Genomic DNA, 18,627 nt, shown 5'->3' on the forward strand with positions numbered 1-18,627 from the left:
ACCATTATTTTTCCAATTTCGACGAATGAGAGCCGAGCTAGTTAAATTGCTGCCTTTGTGATGGCGGCTCGTAAGGGGAAATGTAAACGGCTTCGCAACTGGAAAGGTATATTTCAGATACTAACTGCGCTTATTCCTCTACTTAGTATAGCTTCGGAGGCGTATAGGACGGGAAAGAAACAAACCCCAAGGAAATATGTGGTCGATCTGTTTTGTAAACAAGCGTGTTCTTCATGGACGGAGCCTAAGCCTATTGGATACACTTAGGACTGTTTGCGACATCATTGTACTGGTGGCTTTAGACCTGTCCTGATTCGGTCGAATCAGTGTTACCTCATTTATGTAGCATCGAAGGCACGACAATTAGCGAGATGCTCGAGTGGCGTAGTCTCGAGTGACCACCGCGGCTTGACCAAAGGCTTCCTGTGGCCGTATGGAAATAAATATCGCCAGTAGGTGTATAATCGCACATTACAGCAGGTTTCACCGTTGTGGCGGACTTTTCTTGAATTGTGCCTCATCATAGTTTTTTTCCTGTCTTTGCAGGCCTTCCCTATGTGGGAGATATTGCCTAAGCGTGAGCAGGACATTCCAGGACTATATGGAAAACCGCGGCATGAGGTCAGTCACCAGACTCACGCTCGTTGCTCAGCACTTCCCACAGGCCCGACGATGAGACCTGCCCCGCCTGAAACTCACTTTCCGTCCTTTGATTTCGTAGCAAGTTCGGAAAGTCAAAACGAGCGAGCAGTGGTTGGTTTTTACAAGCGGCTCGTATGAGCTACGCTTACCAAATTTCAGGATGGACCTCGCGATCGTGAACATAAACGTGTGTCAGTGCCAGGAAGAAAACTGGCTGTATGGGTGTTTCTAGGTTTTTGTTAAACAACACAGTTTTAGAACATTTGATTCCAGGTGTAGAAGTAGAGCCGGCTAGTTTTTTTTTTTAAATCTTTCTCGCTACTGCGGCTTCCTCCGTTTCTTTTCTTTTTTCTTTTGGCAGCCATTTGTCCGATGGACGGCATTGACACGAGTCACTTTCCGTCTCCAGATGTCCTTGAAGCGTGCAGAGCATTTAGGAAGGCCCGTGTTATCCCTCTACCAATTCAGCATAGCCGGACTGCTCGTACATCGTAATCGTTTGTAAGATGTGAGCGGAAGATGAGCAGCATGTCTGACGGGTTTGGGTCGTAGATGATTCTTTAATAGACGCCTCCACAGAGCGGTAGTCTGGGCAGAAACCACGTTCGCGCACTTCTTTGTTGGTGCTCACGATCGCCGTGCTTGATGTTTCAATCGACCTTGCAGTCGATTCTTCGTAATTTAATTTTAGAGCTGGGAGCTTTGCTGCCCGCTATCACTGTCAGTGGCTTCTAATTTATGCCCTGCCAAACAAGTGTACGTCCGATTCCAGGCATAACTTGCCGATTATGTTTTGTCGTATCTGGAAACTACCCTTGATCACCTCGCCCGCAGGAGCACTCCTTCGTGACGTCTTTGAAGGCACGGTAACTGACGCTTGCGTCGTCTTACCGTAATCATTTTCTGTAATCACGCTTTCCGTCCTCCTTGCTCATCTAAAAAAACTATAACGCTCATGGGGACGCAAAAATTGTACCCCACGTTACAGCTGAATGCAACTAATCCAATATTAATCCATACCAAAGAACCCCCCCCCCCCCCCCCCCCCCCGAGACGAGGGACATGGAAGAAAGGGGGCAAACACGACAAAGTCTGGACCCGCATCACCAGCTCACCCGCTTCCTAACTGTTCTATTGGCATCTAACATGAAAATCGTCCGGCAGCTCTGGACTGCCCCTTTAATGCACCACGGTTTCCACAGCGAGGAGGGACATGACCTTGACAATAGACCTCCCCCTTGCCGTCCTTCAAAAATGGAATGATGGACACAGGGTAGCGTAGGGGACTAGAGAGCTGCGCGGGCGTACCCCCGAAAGCCCGACCCTGGCCCAGACGAAGGCTTCTTTTGACGGGCCAAGGTCGGGCTTCTCTTGGACATTGTGGGCAAAAGTGGTGGCTTTATTCTGGGCTGCAAGAGAGAGAGAGAGAGATGCCTATTGATGTCATCATCTACGCGTACCATCTGAGCGAATACACATAAATGTGACCGCTAACGACGTGCGCTGCTGCAAGTAGATTACGAGTAATTTACTCTTAGGTACGTTTAGAACTGTGTACTTTGCAGTGCACTTTTAGCTTGACTCCTATCCCCTCAATTGTCCCACTTGTAATGCAAAGTTAAAAAATGGAATGAGAGTAACTAGAAATAAATCAGTGGAAGTAAATAGAAATAATGTAAACGGAAGTAAAAGCGAAAAAATGAACACAAGTAAAATCTGAGGCCTATACAACGCGTTTTTAGGCCTGTCTTTCTACGCTAAAAAAATTCCGTTAAAATGTGCCATTTGATGCAGTTCCTCGTCGATAAATCGTAAAAATAATAGTAAAAACAAAAAATCTCCCCGGAGCTGGAGAAAACGGTTGCACAGTGCATCAACACCATGCATTCATTTTTGTATTTGTTTACTCTTTTTGTGATTTGCAGATAGAAATTCAGAAGCTGAAAACTATCATTAGGCTCTCTGTACATAATGGAAGAAAATTTTGGTGTTCGCTGTACAGGCGTTTTTGTTCTTTCTGTCTTAGAATGAAAGAAACACTGTGCTTTATCTTCGGAAAGGCTGTCCTACAAGCTGTTTATGTACAAGATTACGCAAAGTTGGGGTCCCACAGATAAAGAGGCAGTCACGGTTGCTACGAAGTTGTTTGATGGTTGTGCGCAAATGTTTTCTTCAATACGTAGCAATTTCCAGTGAGTGATGTGGAGTACTCGAGTAACTACTTTAATACAACTATGCATGAATGTGTTGAAGTACATTTCAAACGGTTCTTAAACGCCCACCCATCAAGTTACGCAGCTGGTAGAGAAACGGTAAAAAATAGTGGTAAATAATTTACGCTAGTCTCGACACGAGGATAGAACGATACTACCTTGCACATGCAACAACATTTTCTGTGCCAACTATGCCATCCGTTTCAGTTTATGTTCACGCGTAAAGAGTAAATGACCGAGGCTCACTAGAAACTTGCCTATGTGCCACTGACAGTGTTGCACTTCCAGTGCTGGATTGTCCCATCTCATCTTGGTCCTTGTCGATTGTAAAATAATTACATCTCCACCTGACAGTGGAACGCGCGCTTTACTTTAGGTACATTTGCAGCGTGATACCTTGCACTGTGCTCAGGGTACCAATGATACCAGGTGCACATTCCTCTAGTCAAAGTACAGTTTTTAGGAATGTGACCGTTTCCGGGTATGTTAATTTTGAAGGCCAGAAGCGCAGAAATCAGGGACAGGAAGGTAGACAAGTAGTTCTGCCCGTATTATGCAACACAGTCTCGTGACCTTGGGTATTTAAGGACAGAATTGTGCACGTGTGCAAAAGCTAGGAAGGATGTTTTGCTCACAAAACAGTTCTCACTGAAATCCCTCGTCAATGTGAAACACGCAGCTTCGACACGTTCTAATTCAGAAGCAGATGATGTAACAATATACCAGATTTCCCCGCTGTGCAGTGCTGAATAGACAACATAATTCACCTGGCTTCCTCAGCCAGGCTTGTACATTGGGGCCCGTGTGACAGAGCTAATGGGCAGACTGTAATACACTGCTTTGCTTCCGTTTTAAACTGATGACCTCCTTGGTTGGTTATGAAGGTAGTAAGTACAATGAAGAGGGTACACCCTTGTACTATGACATGTCCGAAAACACGATAATTCAATCGCCTGATTCCTTTGGAGTGAGAGCGGCTGACATGGCGTGGCCTATATCTTATTGATTGACAGCGATACGCAGTCGAAATCGCAGGGCGCAGTTGCGATTTTCAAAAGAAAAAAAAAAAAGCATATGAGGCACAAAAATAAGGCATATGCAAGGATAATGTTTTCCAGGGTTGATATTCGACAAAGAAATGATAATAATAATAAAAATGTTTTGGCTGATAAGTCTTGCGCTTGCTTCCGGGACGTGTTGTCATATCGTCGGTGTTTGCGCGGAATGCGCTACTCGTTTCAGTAATCAACAATCAGCTCTGAGCCGCACTTATGAGAGCACCTGAATGGGCCGCGCTTTTGACTTGTCCGAGACGTTTTGTGCTCGGAACACCGGGGGAACAATTGGAAGACAAAAATAAAGAAAACGTAATCTCCAGATTGGACGGCGTTGAGCGAGCCCCTGACCTTCGCAAACAATGCGTGGCTCCCCCCCCACCTCTCGAGCGCTCCTCATGGACTCGTCCATGTTGGTTCGTTGACTCCAATCGGCCAGCCGTCGTCGTAGTCGGCCATGAGCCAAGTGCTACCTGCCGTCGGCCGCTTGTGCGTAACCTTGTGTGTGTGTATGTGTGTGCTTGTGAATGCCAGCCAGCTGATGAAAATGTCGAGGATACATGCGTTCATGTCATTCTATTTCTGGCCATTCGCGGCCACCGTTGCTGTGACGGAAACGGTTTCTGCTACCGTTTCGGTGTTTTGCCAGACGGCGAACGTCTGCCATTGGCTCTGTATTTTTGTTTGTTTGTTTGTTCGTTCGCTTCGCGTTGCGTGCGACGAATTTCGCCCGGAGTTTCCCCGGAATAAAATCACTCGCGTGATACGTTCTACGTAGATGTTGCCCGAGATTCTCGGGAGGGAAACGCTCGCGCAGTTTCAGGTGTTGAGCGATGTGATTTCTTGTGTGCAGCAGAGCCCACGAGCCAGGCTCCCCCTACAAGCGCGGGGGTCACTTGAGCCCCCCACTTGCCGGCACCCGTGGATACCCGTACCCGCAGGACCCGACCCGATTTTCTCCGCTTCTGCCCCAGCAGGGATATAGAGATGCCACCTTCCAGGGAGCCAAAAACACTTCCTCGGGAAACGCTGTCGTGCAGCATTTCCTGGGCCTGCAGGTGAACTTCCTCCTAATCTTTCTTTTCTTTTTTTTTTTCTGTGGTGAATGGTGGTCTTTTTTTTAAATATTTTTTTCATGGTAAACATCCGTATCAATGCGAATCGTTTGTTTCCTCTCATAGCGAGCCTTGTATACAACTCGTCTCTGGCTCGCAGTTTGACCGCAGCCATCGTGCCGATAAGCTCGCTCAATGTTTTGAAGTTTCCTTCGCTCGTTCTTTTTTTTTCTTTTTAGAAAGTCTTTTTAGAAAGTCCTTTTAGAGTCCCTTTGTCTTGCCTGTCCCGTTGTACTAGCGTTGAACCTGTAAAGGGGACTGACCCGCGTCTCAAAAGTAGGTCATCTCACCTCGGGGCAATACCCTTGAGCTGGTGGCTGAGCACACTTCTCTTCCCCCTTTTCATTTCGTTTATTTTATTTTATTTTTTGTCAACATCCGCTTCGTAATATCTTATCAGTGCCCCTCACCTTATGGCTGCCCCTTTATTTCAAAGTCGATGGCCAGGAAGTAGGTCTCCCAGAAGCCCAGTGCTCATTTCCTTATTGTGACGAATCGCGGGGCTCCAGGGAAAAAGGTGAAAGTGTTTTGTGTTTGAGGTAAAAGCAACCAGTAGCAGCTGCATTGTTATTGAAGTGCATAGAACTTTTGTTCAGAGGCATCGGCATCTGGTTGCAAAAACAAACTACAAGAAAGAGGATACTGCACATATCAGCACACCCAACAAAAGAATGCACTTCTGTTGCATGTCTAAAGAGATTCTTAATGTGTCTTCTGCTACATTCTCTAGTTTTGTATTGTGCCAACATAGTGTTTTCTCTTGAGGGATGAGTATGCGTGGATGTGTTTCCCAAGTAGGGTTCCAAAAAAGGAACTTGTGTGTGCATGTGCCTTCGCACTTAGCTGTGTGCTTACATCTTTACATCTGTTTAGGCACTTCCTGTGTCATGATTGGTTAATTGTACGAGTAAAGAGGATGTACAACTATTAACTGAAACTGCTTAAACTGTGGGCCAGTATGTGTATTAATATTACGTGTTATTATCGTTCTGTTAATATAGTATTATTACGCTGCATGGTGAACCCACAGTAGCAGACAGTAGTTCAGATAATTACAGTGAACTACTTAACACAGTTTCAGTCCACACAGCGGAGATAAACCAAGTTTTGCCGATGTCGCTGCCAGTTTTCGGCATGCGAGTACTAATTCCTTTCACGCGTGTACGTGCCCCATCACATAATTTTTGTGAAGGTGAAAAATGAGGGTCTTGCGTGCGTACACTAGTGCTACGCTCTCAAAACGAAACTTCACCACAAAGCAGGGTTGTGTGATCAGCGTACATTATATAGCTACGGAGTGACTTTTTCGGGTCAAGCCCGATTTCGCCCGGGTCACAAAAATATAAAGTCACTCCCTATATATAGCCGGCATATCTTGAAGGACGCGAGAGAAAATGCGAGACTCAGCAGCTGCCGACAGCTGAAAGATTTGCTGAGCATAACAGAGCAATAAGCGCGACAGATTATCACAAACCGGAAGCGATAAGCGGAAAAGAAAGGAGGATAACAACAAGAATGGTTGGTCTTGACTTCCCAGAACTGAACAGAAAATATGCACACGTCACTCTACACTCTTAAAAAAAAGGGTGTACCGGGCAGAAAAACGCGCAGAATTTGAAAAATGTTCGATGTGCAACGCGCACCGGTGCATAACGTGCACCGCAATGGTGCTACAAGCTTCTGTACTGCCACCAGTATATACACTATAAACCAAAGCGGTGCATCATATACGTTTGCACATGCTATATTTGAAACACATTTAGTCAAATCCGTTATACTCCGATGCAACAGAGTCGATGTCATAGTATACGTCAGTCTCCTCTCTGCTTTCCGTTTCGCGTCCCTTCTCAATCACGCCGTTCTTCTGAAATGAATTAAAGATTATTGACCGTTTATGAGGTCCATTGTCCTTTCGCCGGATCTGTCAACTGACCCTAAGAGATACGGAAGAAAGCCACAGCACACCCTGGAAGTGGCTAGAATTTGTACATCACCGACCTGAAAAAGGAACTCTGCGGGAAAAATATTTCCGTGTATAACGCGCACCGTTAGATAACGCGCAGGACCTCTTCGGAGCACTTTTTTATTGTATAACACGCTCGTTATACACCGGAAAATACGGTACTTTAACTCCTTTTTTTCTTGCCACATGTATCACTTCCTTGTGAGTCTCCTTACTCCCTTGAGGGAGTGGGGTTATGCTTTAACTCCCTACTAGAGAGTAATATTACTCCCTGGTAGGGAGTAAGGGCGTAATTGTAATTGTCCCTGGGGTAATTGTACGCTCCAAAAGGGAGCGATATATGTGGCAAGAAGGAGGAGTTAGGGTCGATTCACACGACGCAACTTTAGTTGCGCCACCAAGTTGCACAGCGTGAACGCGAAGCCCTGGTTGCGCAACTCGAGTTGCACGGCCGACCGCTTCACGAGCGATTTCTCCTGCAAGTCTAGCTGCAACCTGTCAATCACACGGCTCCTCCTCGCAAGCGCGACCGATCACGAAGACTTCCACGTGTCAGTCGTTGCAGCGGCAGTACGCGGGACGACGAAATTGTCTGTGGCCAGCCGGAAACTACGCGAAATTATGGAAGTAGCAACGGGTTGAAGTCGAAACGAGCGGAAGTCGCCCTACGATTTGACGAAAATGATGACAATGATGTTTTTTTGCGCCATCTGGCGAGCTCGGTGACCACTACGACATTTCAAGTTGCTCGCCGTATGAAGGGGATTTATTTGGTGCAACTTTGATTGCGCGTAACTGTAGCTAGAACCGAATTGCAGAAAAAAGTTGCGTCATATGAATCGACCCTTAAAGTACACCCTTTTTTTTTTTTTTTAAGAGTGTACGTATTCAGTTTTGGGATGCAGAAGGTTAACGGAGGGCAAGCTGACAGTGTGCAACCCCCCCCCAATTGGTGCGTACGAAACTCTGCACAAGTTTCTCTTGTAGTTCTGTTACGATAAGTAGACAGGATTACCGCTTGCCTGAAAGAAGCGTTTCGTTGAAGTGGCCTGGTTTGAAGACTTCAATGAGGCCGCATGTTCCTCAAGCCTTACGTTAGCACAATGTCCAGTGTAGCCAACACAACCTTCCACGGCATAAAGGTCTGCAGTATACATAGGGCTTGACTTTTTAGGGTTATACCCGATTATGCCCGATATTTACCCCCCCCCGATTCATTAACCCGTTATTTCCCCGAAAACTTCTGGACCAGGGGAATCCGAAGTCATCGCAACTAGCACACAACTTTGCAAACTGTGTTGTGTAACAACATAAATGTGCTAATACAAATTGTCAAAACAGAGACCCTGCTGCCTCTTCCATGCACAGACTCAATATCGATGCGCCGCGTATACTGGTGTGCCGTGCGTATTCTGCCGCGCAAACCAGAGATTTTACGCCCGATCCAACCCGATCCAACCAGAATTAGGTCGAGTCAGGTCCAGTTCAACCCGGTTACACCAGAGTTATTGAAGCAAACTATAACCAGATATTTACCCCACTCCCCAAATTTTGCTAGAAAATACGACCGGTAAAAGTCGGTCCCCAAGTATACGACGTTCATTCGACATTGCGCAAACTTTTCCCTATGCAATGGTCACTGCAGTGGAGGGCAGCCTTTGGGTGGTTGACCACAGAACGCAGCTCCTCTAGCTTCCTGGAAGTTCCCGGAACTCCGTGACGGTGTGCACAGTTTCCTTGTTAGCTTCAGACAGGTTAAGGGCAACTTTTCTTGTCTCGTTTCTTTTTCTTTTTTTTCTTCCTGTCACTTCTGGTTTATGGTAATCTGTCGTACCTGCTGTTCCGCACGCTCGGTAAGTCTTTCAGTTCTGAGTAGCTGCTGCCTCTTTGTTGTCTGTGTGTTGATCAGGGGCTTATACTAGAAGAGATAAAACTTTCCACCAACAACCCCGTCTCCGTACCTTGATTATGTAGTCAGGCTTGGTGCCAATGTTTTGTGCAGCTGTATTAGATTTTGAACTGTTATTTTTTTTTGATTGGGTGTTAGCGCCGCGAAGCAACTGTGGCTATGAGCGACGTACAGATGTGGACAGACGGAGAGAGGATAGCAGGAAGGAGTGGGGGACAGGGGGGTTAGTATGCGTCCTGGGCTGACTTCAGGGGGAACTGTGCCGACATTCGTCTGGAAAGTCTTCGGAAAACCCAGGGAAAACCTCAGACAGCACAGCCGGTGGTAGGATTCGAACCCACCACCTCCCAGTCTTCAGCACGACCTTGGTTACCACCAACGAGCGGACGCCTTAGCCCACTCGGCCATGCCGCTGGTGTATTTTGAACTGTTAGAAAAGCGTGTGTATCCAACGTCGTCTGAAAGTCTTTTGCGGACGGGCTTTAACGTATCGGCGTTATTAGTGTCAGTGCCAAAATATTGTTCATAAATTTAATATATTCATTTATACATATAATTCATAATTCATTCCAAATATAAATTCATTTTCATTTACATAGTTTGTGTGGTAGATGCGTGCTACGTTTAAAATACACTTGTGCATTCGCCTACGAAATTTATTAGAGGAGGGGAGTGAAACCACCTCATTCACCTTGAAATGAGTTGTCCTGGTTTGGGTTTTCTTGGAATGAGTTGTCGTGGTGTGAGTCGAGTGTGGTACGAGTAGGGTCCGACTTCTTCGGGTTATATTTTGCTTCAATAATTTGGGCGTAATCGGGTTGAACTGAACCTGATTCAACTTAATTCTGGTTGAATCGGGCTGGATCAGGTTTGGTTCCTCGGTTTACTTTGTTAACTCGGCAGAATACACGTGACAAACCAGTAGACACAGTGCATCAATATTTAGCCTATGTATCTATGAGGCAGCAGGGTCTCCGTTTTGACAGTTTGTATTAGCATGTTTATGCGGTTACAACACAGTTTTCAAAGTTCATTCATTGCCCTGTTGCGTGTTAGTTGTGATGACTTCGGATTCCCCTGGTCCAGCAGTTTTCTGGGAAATTCCGGATTAAACCCTGTTTTTCCTGCTTTGAATCAGGAGGTAAATATCCGATATAACCCTAAAATGTCAGACCCTAGGTATGAGTTATCTATACAGGGTGTCCCACTGAAAAAGAGCCAGGGGCTAAAGGTGCTCTACACTAATGGAACCAACTGCACATGCTTGGCAGTTGTGCGATCTATCCAAAAATATTTTTTTCGTCGCCCCTTGTCTATTAATTATCGGTAATTATACTTTGTAATTATAAAAGCTACGAAGTTGTTCCAATGAGAACATCTGATCTCTTCGGTCACCTGATACCAAAGCAGTTTTCATAACAAAAATCTGCTTGATAGATCGTTGGCAAAAAATTTGTGAAGAAACACCTTTTTTTTGTTCATTGCGCATCACTAGAGACGCGTCTTTCCCTCACCCCCAGTGTGAGAGGGGAAAGAGCACAAGAGCGCCTCTTGCGTCCTGGAAAAAGATTGAAAGAAAACAAGATGCAACCCAAGATAAGGGCAGTTGCCATAGAGTCACCCGATACATTTGTGTTTGTTTTGTTTCATTTTGTTTTTGCAAGTTACAGTTCATCTTCGACACATTAGGTGGCACTGTGCTCTTTCACTCTCTCACACTGGGGGTGAAGGAAAGACGCATCTTCGAACATGCGCAATGAACCAAATACAGAAAAAAAAGGCGTTCCTTCACGAATTTTCTGCGGACGATCTATCGAACGGATTGTTGTTCTGAAAATGGCTTTGGTATCAGGTGACCGAGGAGATCAAACGTTCTCATTGGAATAACTTTGTAGCTTTTATAATTAAAAAGTTAATTAAGGCATCGCCTTAGGAGAGACTGCTAATGCCCTCCTAGGGAGTGCACTTCAGCATATGCTATATTGCAGTTGATTTGGTCTCTGAAAAAGTGATAGATATACTTCAAAAAAATGTTCACATTTAACTGGGACACCCTGTATATGGGGTGGGTGGCCTCCCTCGTGCAGTGGAAAGAATGTCGGCATCGCCCCTGGTGGTGGAAACCTTCAGTCATCGTCATTAAAATCAAGTCGTCGTCTGTTCTTGTTTCTCGACGGCGGCAGCGTGCACGCTTTCTCGGAAGCCTGTTATCCATAATCTGAAATTGAAGCTTTTGTTCCTTGTGGGTGTGCGCAGCTGGAAAGGCAGCAGCAGGAGTACCTGCACCTGGAGCAGCAGAGGTACCACCGGGAGCCCGAGCCCCAGCACGTGCGACGGAGACCCTCTCTCCTGCCCACCCCCGAGTATGGCGGGGGTTACCTGGAGGTCCCCACCTACAGGTTCCCCACGTACGCGGACGAACCCCTGGAGATGCACAAGCGGCCGCGGTTGGGACTCGGGGAGCCCAAGGCGGGCCCCCTGGTCATCGACACCCAAGAGGTGGTGGAGGTGAAGAAGGAGCCGACCGCGTACGTGCCCCAGGTGGAAGCCATCTCCCCCACCCTTCCCAACGAGGACCGCACTTCCAAGGATGAATTGCTCAACGCCATCAACAAGCTAGACAGGGAAATCGCCCAAGTGGAGTCCCAAACAAACAAGCTCAAGAAGAAGCAGGTACGTCCCGTGTCGCTTCATACCCCCCCCCCCCTATTGGTCTTCGACAGTCTTATAAGCTGATGGTCTTCGAACCAGTGCCGTGTATTAAAAGGGAGTCTAGTTATTAGGAGGAGTCTAAAAAACGAGTTTCGACCTGTCAATCAAGCTTGGGCACATTTCATTGGTTTCCGTTTTCCATGGGAGCCGCTATGACACCAAAATTTCTCGCAGATGGTGCCTGGAACGGTGAAGCGGAGATTTTGTGAGAAAAAAATTGGTTTCTTTCACTCCGCCATCATTAGTTACGCAAAAAGTGAGAAGTCTTGTCACTGACGTTTGGCCTAGTTAAGACCCCACCCCCACGAATATATAGCAAGAAAGGCATCCTTGATGCGTAAGATTTTGCATTACAGCGTAAAATTTTATTTATAAATACATCTTTGCACATTTTTGAAAACATTTACTTATGTTGCGTGATTAAAAGTTCCTACTGGCAGCGATCTGTCTTGAAGCAATGGTTCTGCCGGCAACCATTTCTGCGGTTGTGAACCTTCCCAACATGCCTCTCTTCATGCAGATGGCGTTGGTAAAAGAGGACTCAAATTCAGTTGTTCTGGTCTGTCACCAGCGATATCCGTTTCAATCCAGATCGATCCAGTTCTCCAAAATGGTGGCACCCAGTAGATAGGGGTGAGGTATAAGTACTGGATGGCCTGCTACAAAAGGGAATTGTATTTTGACCTCTGATTGGTTAGATACCTCAAAAAGTGTAGCTACAACTATGTGCAGGTCCCACCGACGGCCAGGCTCCCTTTTAATACACGGTGCTGCATTGAACATGAACACGGCGCCACCAATAATGAAACGTGTCAACTTCTCAAAGGGCATTGGATCCAGTGCTTCCAGAGAGGTTGACACGTGCATCGTGCATGTTAACACATGTTCAACGGCTGTTGGTTTTAATCATGTGTGGCAGAGGGAGTAACATTTGAGATCATCATTGAGAGACGTGCTTGCATGCTTTGAGTTTTTGAAGTACATAGTTCACTTATCGATTGCATGTTGCATCATGGCCCAGGATTTACACAGGATTTCCATCTCGAGGGATGGGGTTGTATGTAACACCTTACAAGTAATCAGTTACTTTTTTTTAGTAATTTTGCGAGTAGTAATCGATTTGTTTTCCCAGCAAGTAATTTTTCAAGTAATCTGATTACAATTTCGGGTAAGTGATCGCTGAGTAATGTACGGTTATCGGTTACCTTTCGACTAAGCTTAATTCATCGGAGAAACCAATCCACAGATTCCACCACTGCCTTTCCTATCTGCTTTGCTTTCCTCTACAATAAGTGGAGGTCATAGTGATAACATTCTGCAGATGCATTTTGAGTGCCTGGGGCACTTTATACCAGAGTTAAAGGTAACTCGTTACTGTAACTAAGATACTTTTTTTTTTGGTAACTTGTATTTAACTTGGTATTGCGCCGTGGCAACTTTCAGAGGAACTACTTTCTTTTCCAGGTAACTTTGCCAAAATAACTTATGCTAAGTTCCAACTTGCTTTTAATTCCCATTTCACTCAATTCCACTTATTTTCTTGCTTTTTCTCCGGTTCTTTCATGGCATTTTATGCCATAAAACGTGGCATTCAACCAATGAGAGTATTTTGTTCAGGAAGTAAGAACCGCTGCCGTTGAAATGAAACTGAACCCTTGTGCACCCACAGGGACTAAGATGCAGAGTGTTCAAATTGTTGCACATAAACGAAAACGATTTAAGCGTGTTGCGCTCCTCCGCAGGCAACTCAAGGCCCAAATCAAGCGTGCTGCACCTGTGTAGTGCTATTTTGTGTCCGAAGTTACTTGGAAGTAACTCATTCTATTTTTAAGTAACTTCGTAGCTGCGAGTTACATTTCAGGCTGAAGAACTTCGTTAATAACTTATTTACATTTTTCACGCGGTAACTTAACTCGTAACGAGTTATTTTTGATGCGTAACTTCTTGATCTATGCTTTATGCCCCTGTCACAGGGGATGATTTAGTGTCATTTTCCTGTAGTGCACTCCAACCAGCGAATGTCACTTTCACGACGTGCTCGCTCCACGGCTTAAGTAAGTGTCACTTGAGTAGTGATGGCATTTACGATTGATAAGAATAAATGACTGCAAGATTTGTAGGCATGCGCCGCAATACCTTCCCCAGGATGTTTTTCTTTGACTTAAAAAGCACCTCCTGTTTATCTTCTTCCAACATTAAACGAAATTGGCCCCAAACGTGTGCCGCAACAAAAATGGCCGCCGCCAAGACCGCAAAGTTGTCACAGGCTGTTAACGAGAGTAATGACATGTTTTTTTGGCACTGCTGATGATGGGGCTGCCTTAAATATTGATTGTGTTGTTGATATTGACTGTTGAACTTACTTTACGGAGTTAAAAAAAGAATGAGTTACTTCCAAGTTACTTCGGACACAAAATAGCACAACACAGGTGCAGCGCATGAGCAGTTGAGTTAGACCTCGAGTTTTCTGCAGACGAGTGCTACACGCTTACATAGTTTTCGTTTATGTCCAACTTTGCATCTTACTTTCTGTGGGTGCACAGTGGTTCAGTTTTATTTCAATTCTGCGGTCTTTGCTTCCTGAATAGAATACTCTAATTGATTGAATATCATGTTTTATGCCATAAAATGCCATGAAAGAACCAGAGAGAAAGCAAGAAAATATGCGGATGCGAGTGAAAAGCAAATTAAAAGTAACTTGGAACTTAGCTTACAATAACTTTGGCAAAGTTACCCAAAAAAGAAACATGTTCCTCTGAAAGTAACGACTGCACAAAAGTACTGAGTTAAGTTACAAGCTATAAAAAAAAAGGAACTTAGCTACAGTAACGAGTTACTTGTAATGAATTACCTCGAACTCTGACCTATAAAATGTACATGCATAAACTGACAGCCTGTCATTGATCGAGTGATTGCAGTAAAGTTTCGTGTTACGTTTTTGTTCGGTGTGAGTTTTTAGGGCATAGCCAGATAATATTATCGTTTATATAGACCTGCGGGAGAGATAAGTTGTTGACTTTTCTTTATAGCAAGAGTTGGAGGCAAGCAGCCCAGCAGACAGCAAAAAATATTCTCAGGAAACTGCACCCAACGAGCCAAAGCAGCTGAGCATTGCACAGATCATCTACTCCGATAACAGGGTGAGATGCTCTGAAAGTCTCTAGTTTAGTTCTGAAACCCGTAAAATGGAATGAAATACATTTTTCCCGCACACTTCGGTTGTGCATGTGTATTAGCCTCTCCATCTGGTTGCTCGCCACCTAGTGGACCCCAACAGAGGCACTCAATGAATTATAGTAACAGCAGACGACAGGTATATCTCGCGCTGACCCGAAGCTTCCGCGACTTCCCTTTGTGTGCGATGGGGGTTCTCGGCTTACAGAACTCAAACAGCTACAGCACTGCTCAATTCCGCAGCGCAAAGACTACTGCGGGGAAGAATATTGAATGTCGAGTAGGGGGAAGAGGAAAAAGATACCACCACGGGAGCGACGTGAACGGAAACTACGAGGACAGTGGGAAAGGACGCGCGAATTACTTGATTCGTGCAATTTTTGAAGCGCGTCTCGTGGAAGAGGGCACGAATCGGGGCGATTTATTCATCGGCAGTCGTTCTTTTCTCCTCCGTCTTGAGGACGCCGCGAGCGCCTCTACGGGTAGTTGGAGAGGCGGATTGGACTCCAGGAACTCGAGAGTAAAAATGCTGTGGGGTGGGCTCTTACGATGCCATCCATGTGGCAGTGACACCCGTCCTGAGGTTCGTGGATTGAACACTAGAGGTCCTACAGAGTCTACTCCCAGCGACTCTCCTTTCCTGTATTCGGGTCGCTGAGTCGATGATGTACGATGACTAGGGCCCGATTGTTTTTTGTTGTTGTTTTTTTTTCCAGCAAAGTTGGGGGGGGGGTGTAAATGTCAGGACAACTTCTGGCAACATTAGGTGTCACCGTTCCGCGAGTCGGCTTCATCTAGTGCTTGAGGGGTGATTTACTTCGCGGATGGACGGCATGTGCTCGGTTTCGCTGAGCGCCACGACTGGACCTCCTTCACTCAAGAGTATTGGAAAATGAACAGTCACTGCCTATTTTTTTTCCCGTAATTTTTATATTGGGCTCGATGGGCTTTCGCATTGTGTCGTGCACACGTGGAGAGCAGGCGGCCACAGGGGATGCTTGTGGGCTGGGCAAACCGTGTCCGAAATATGGACGGCATCCAAAATTTTGGACGTCGTGATGTGCCAACTCAACGGGACCCCGTGGCCGTTCAGCGAACGCGTCTGAATAATCGAACATGTCCGAAAAATCGATTGGCGACTGTATTCCGGATGCCTGTTTTGGTTTCTGTTTCCTCGAGACGGTTCCTCGTGTTAGCGTCATCACAATGCTTAAGGCCCTTCTTTTTCTGCTGCGGCAAATCCTGAATTCCGCAGCAGAGAACTATGAATTCTGCATTTTTCCGCGGTAAAAGGCAAATTTCCCCAGTTCAGACAGAAAGTACTCTGTTAGCTCTTAGTGTGGAGGAACACAGTTACAACTCCAAAAACTTTTGTGACTTAGCATAACAAGATACATTGTATATTTTTTTAGAGGGAGTGACATTTGTCACTGACTATCAGATTGTACTTGCTAAGTGACCTCTCTGCATGTACAGAGTTTACTGTCACACAGAGGTACTTGACAGCTATGGACACCAAAGCAGGGGTCAGCATTTGCATTCCACTCCAGAATCCCAATATGTTGTTCCAGCACACAGATGGGGCCATATCACGGCCTGGTGGCCTTAACTGGTTGGCACATCTACGGTGTAGCGCAAGCCGACCTGGTGCAAGCTAAGTCCATTCATCTCGCGCATAAACTGAGTTAAGCACACGGTTTCTGCAAAATTCTGCGCAAAACCTCATATTCCGCGGCAGACCCACAATTCCACGAATTTTTGCAGAATCGCGGAATCGCAGAAAAGGAAGGGCCTTAACAATGTTCCTTCTGCGCCTTCTGCCTGGCGTGGGTAAAGGTGCATTTACACTACACTAGTGTGAATGCACCTTTACCCATCGCAGGCAGAAGGCGTAGGGTAAGGCGGGTGAAGGTGTAATGCCGTGGTAAGGCCTTTTGCTTGAAGACCCAGGGTGCTCGGCTCAAATCGAGCTCGGTGCACAAAGGTTTTCTTTTTTTTCAACAACGTTCTGCGTTTTTCTGAGCAAGCGGAGAGGGAAGAGGGGGAAGGGATGGTCACGTGGGTGCAGTGGGCTCAGCGTTGACTCTCCTGCGGGAATGCGTTACGTGCCGCAAAGTAATCTCCATGCCGAGTCCATGCCGAGTGTTACAGCCGTCAAGTTTTGCGAGCGTACGGTCAGAGCGACGGAAGGGTCTTGAACACGTTTTTTCCTTCTCTGTTTTTTCAGAAAAAAGCTCAGCAGGCTCATGCTACGTTGGATAATTTAGGTCCAAGGGTGGACTTGGTACGTGTGGCTGCTGGCGCAGCGGATGCATGTCGCCCTAACAAATTTCTCTCTTCCGCAGCCCATGTACAATCAACCGTCGGACACTGCCGTCTATCACGAGAACAAGAAAAAGTGAGTTTGCTGCCGTTGTTTTCCCTCCATTTATTCGTGCTTGAAATGGCCACGCAAGCCGAGAGTCCGTCGAGGAACCAGAGCGTTGAATCGAGAAACAGAATTAACTGTAATTTTTTTGCTGGAACTGAACCGGAAGCGAACCGGAAATACTTGTGCCATCTTGGAGCTGAACAGGAACTGAACCGATATAAATTTGGGCGGTTACCCGTTCAGTTCGGGTTGGCGTGTGGTGGGGGGGTGACGTGGGGATTTGAGCGGTCTGTCTGCCTGCCTAGATTGGCGGCACGTCGCTCGGGGAGGGGATGCAAGGGGGTCCCATTGGTCGAAAAACAAATAAATGCGTAAAAAACGTAACTACGAGATGTTGTATCATTTTTAGTGGCTTGCCTATAATTTTGTAGCATGTTAGAACCTCGAACCTGTTTACAGCCTCTGATCCAATTAATCGAACAGATATATGTTATCTCCGGAGTTCAACTGGAACCGAACGTTTATAACCGAACCCGAATTAAACCGAAAAGTCTTTCGGTTAGACGCTCTAGTTAAAAGGGCTCACCCCAGATCACTCACTGTGAGGAGCAGCTGTCCCTTGTGCGTATTCCCACTACAGTAGACGACCACTTTTCCGAACTTGGTGGTGACCGCGAAAAAGTCCAAATAACAAAAAATCCGACAGTCACTAAATTAAACTTTATTTCACCTCAACTGCACTAATGAAGTTTCAAATGCCTTCTCTGCCACGTGCAGCACCTGCATGTGAGGATACCCACTTGCATTTGCGCGAGCATACGATGCTCACGCAAATGCGATTAAATTAAATTAATTTAATTAAAAGATTTATTTAAACGCACAAATTTTACCTAGATAACACTTACAGTAGTATTGGGCGCATTATGGCCTTAGTAGCTAATGCGCCAGAAAAGCCCAAATCAGATCAAATCAAAGATTTAAAAAGATGTGACAACACAGTGAACGCTGATGAGCTGCAGCGGCGTGCCCAAGCGGAAACTCGACTCGCGAAAAGTGCCAGCTCCGAAAGCGGAGGCGCTCACTACCCAGAGCCATTTATTGGGAGAGTTTGGCCATTCTCTGATCTTCTGCCGCCTCATGGGTGGAGCCTATTTTGATGTCACAGTTATCGTTTCCCTAAAAGCCTGAATCCAATGAGAATCCGCTTATCAGCCACCTGGTGGATGCCATTTTGATGCCGTCCGCCAGCTGGTCGACAGCTTTGTTGTCGCACTGCATGCAATCTACAGAAATAACCGGCTTCTGACCCACAGCTGTTTGTGATAAAGGGGGGGCTTTGTTGCCAAGCTGAAAGAGCTCAAGGACGAAGGGCTTTCGAAGGACAATGTACGCACGTGTCTTCCCGCCTTCCATAGTAAACAACAATAAGCATCAATATGGCGTTGGCGACCGGCTGACAACGGGACATTGGAC

The 18,627-nt window shown here is 46.0% G+C and overlaps 1 protein-coding gene across 3 annotated transcripts in view; it reads left to right on the plus strand.

Moving 5' to 3' along the window:
* Positions 1-40: 40 nt before the first annotated feature.
* Positions 41-18,627, plus strand: part of LOC135369698 (nuclear receptor corepressor 1-like) — a 48,775-nt gene continuing 30,188 nt past the window's right edge. Inside the window, exons 1-7 of one of the 3 annotated variants that reach the window (XM_064603212.1) lie at positions 41-106; positions 547-621; positions 4,764-4,968; positions 11,154-11,570; positions 14,639-14,749; positions 17,011-17,067; positions 17,129-17,181. In XM_064603212.1, coding sequence (XP_064459282.1) covers positions 602-621; positions 4,764-4,968; positions 11,154-11,570; positions 14,639-14,749; positions 17,011-17,067; positions 17,129-17,181 — 863 coding nt within the window. In that variant the 5' untranslated portion in view covers positions 41-106; positions 547-601. Of the gene's footprint in view, positions 107-546; positions 622-4,314; positions 4,400-4,763; positions 4,969-11,153; positions 11,571-14,638; positions 14,750-17,010; positions 17,068-17,128; positions 17,182-18,627 lie in introns of those variants that run through there. The other 2 variants (XM_064603211.1, XM_064603213.1) reach the window with 2 other exon arrangements.

Source organism: Ornithodoros turicata, chromosome 10 (genome assembly GCF_037126465.1).
Source record: "Ornithodoros turicata isolate Travis chromosome 10, ASM3712646v1, whole genome shotgun sequence".
Taxonomy (NCBI): domain Eukaryota; kingdom Metazoa; phylum Arthropoda; class Arachnida; order Ixodida; family Argasidae; genus Ornithodoros; species Ornithodoros turicata.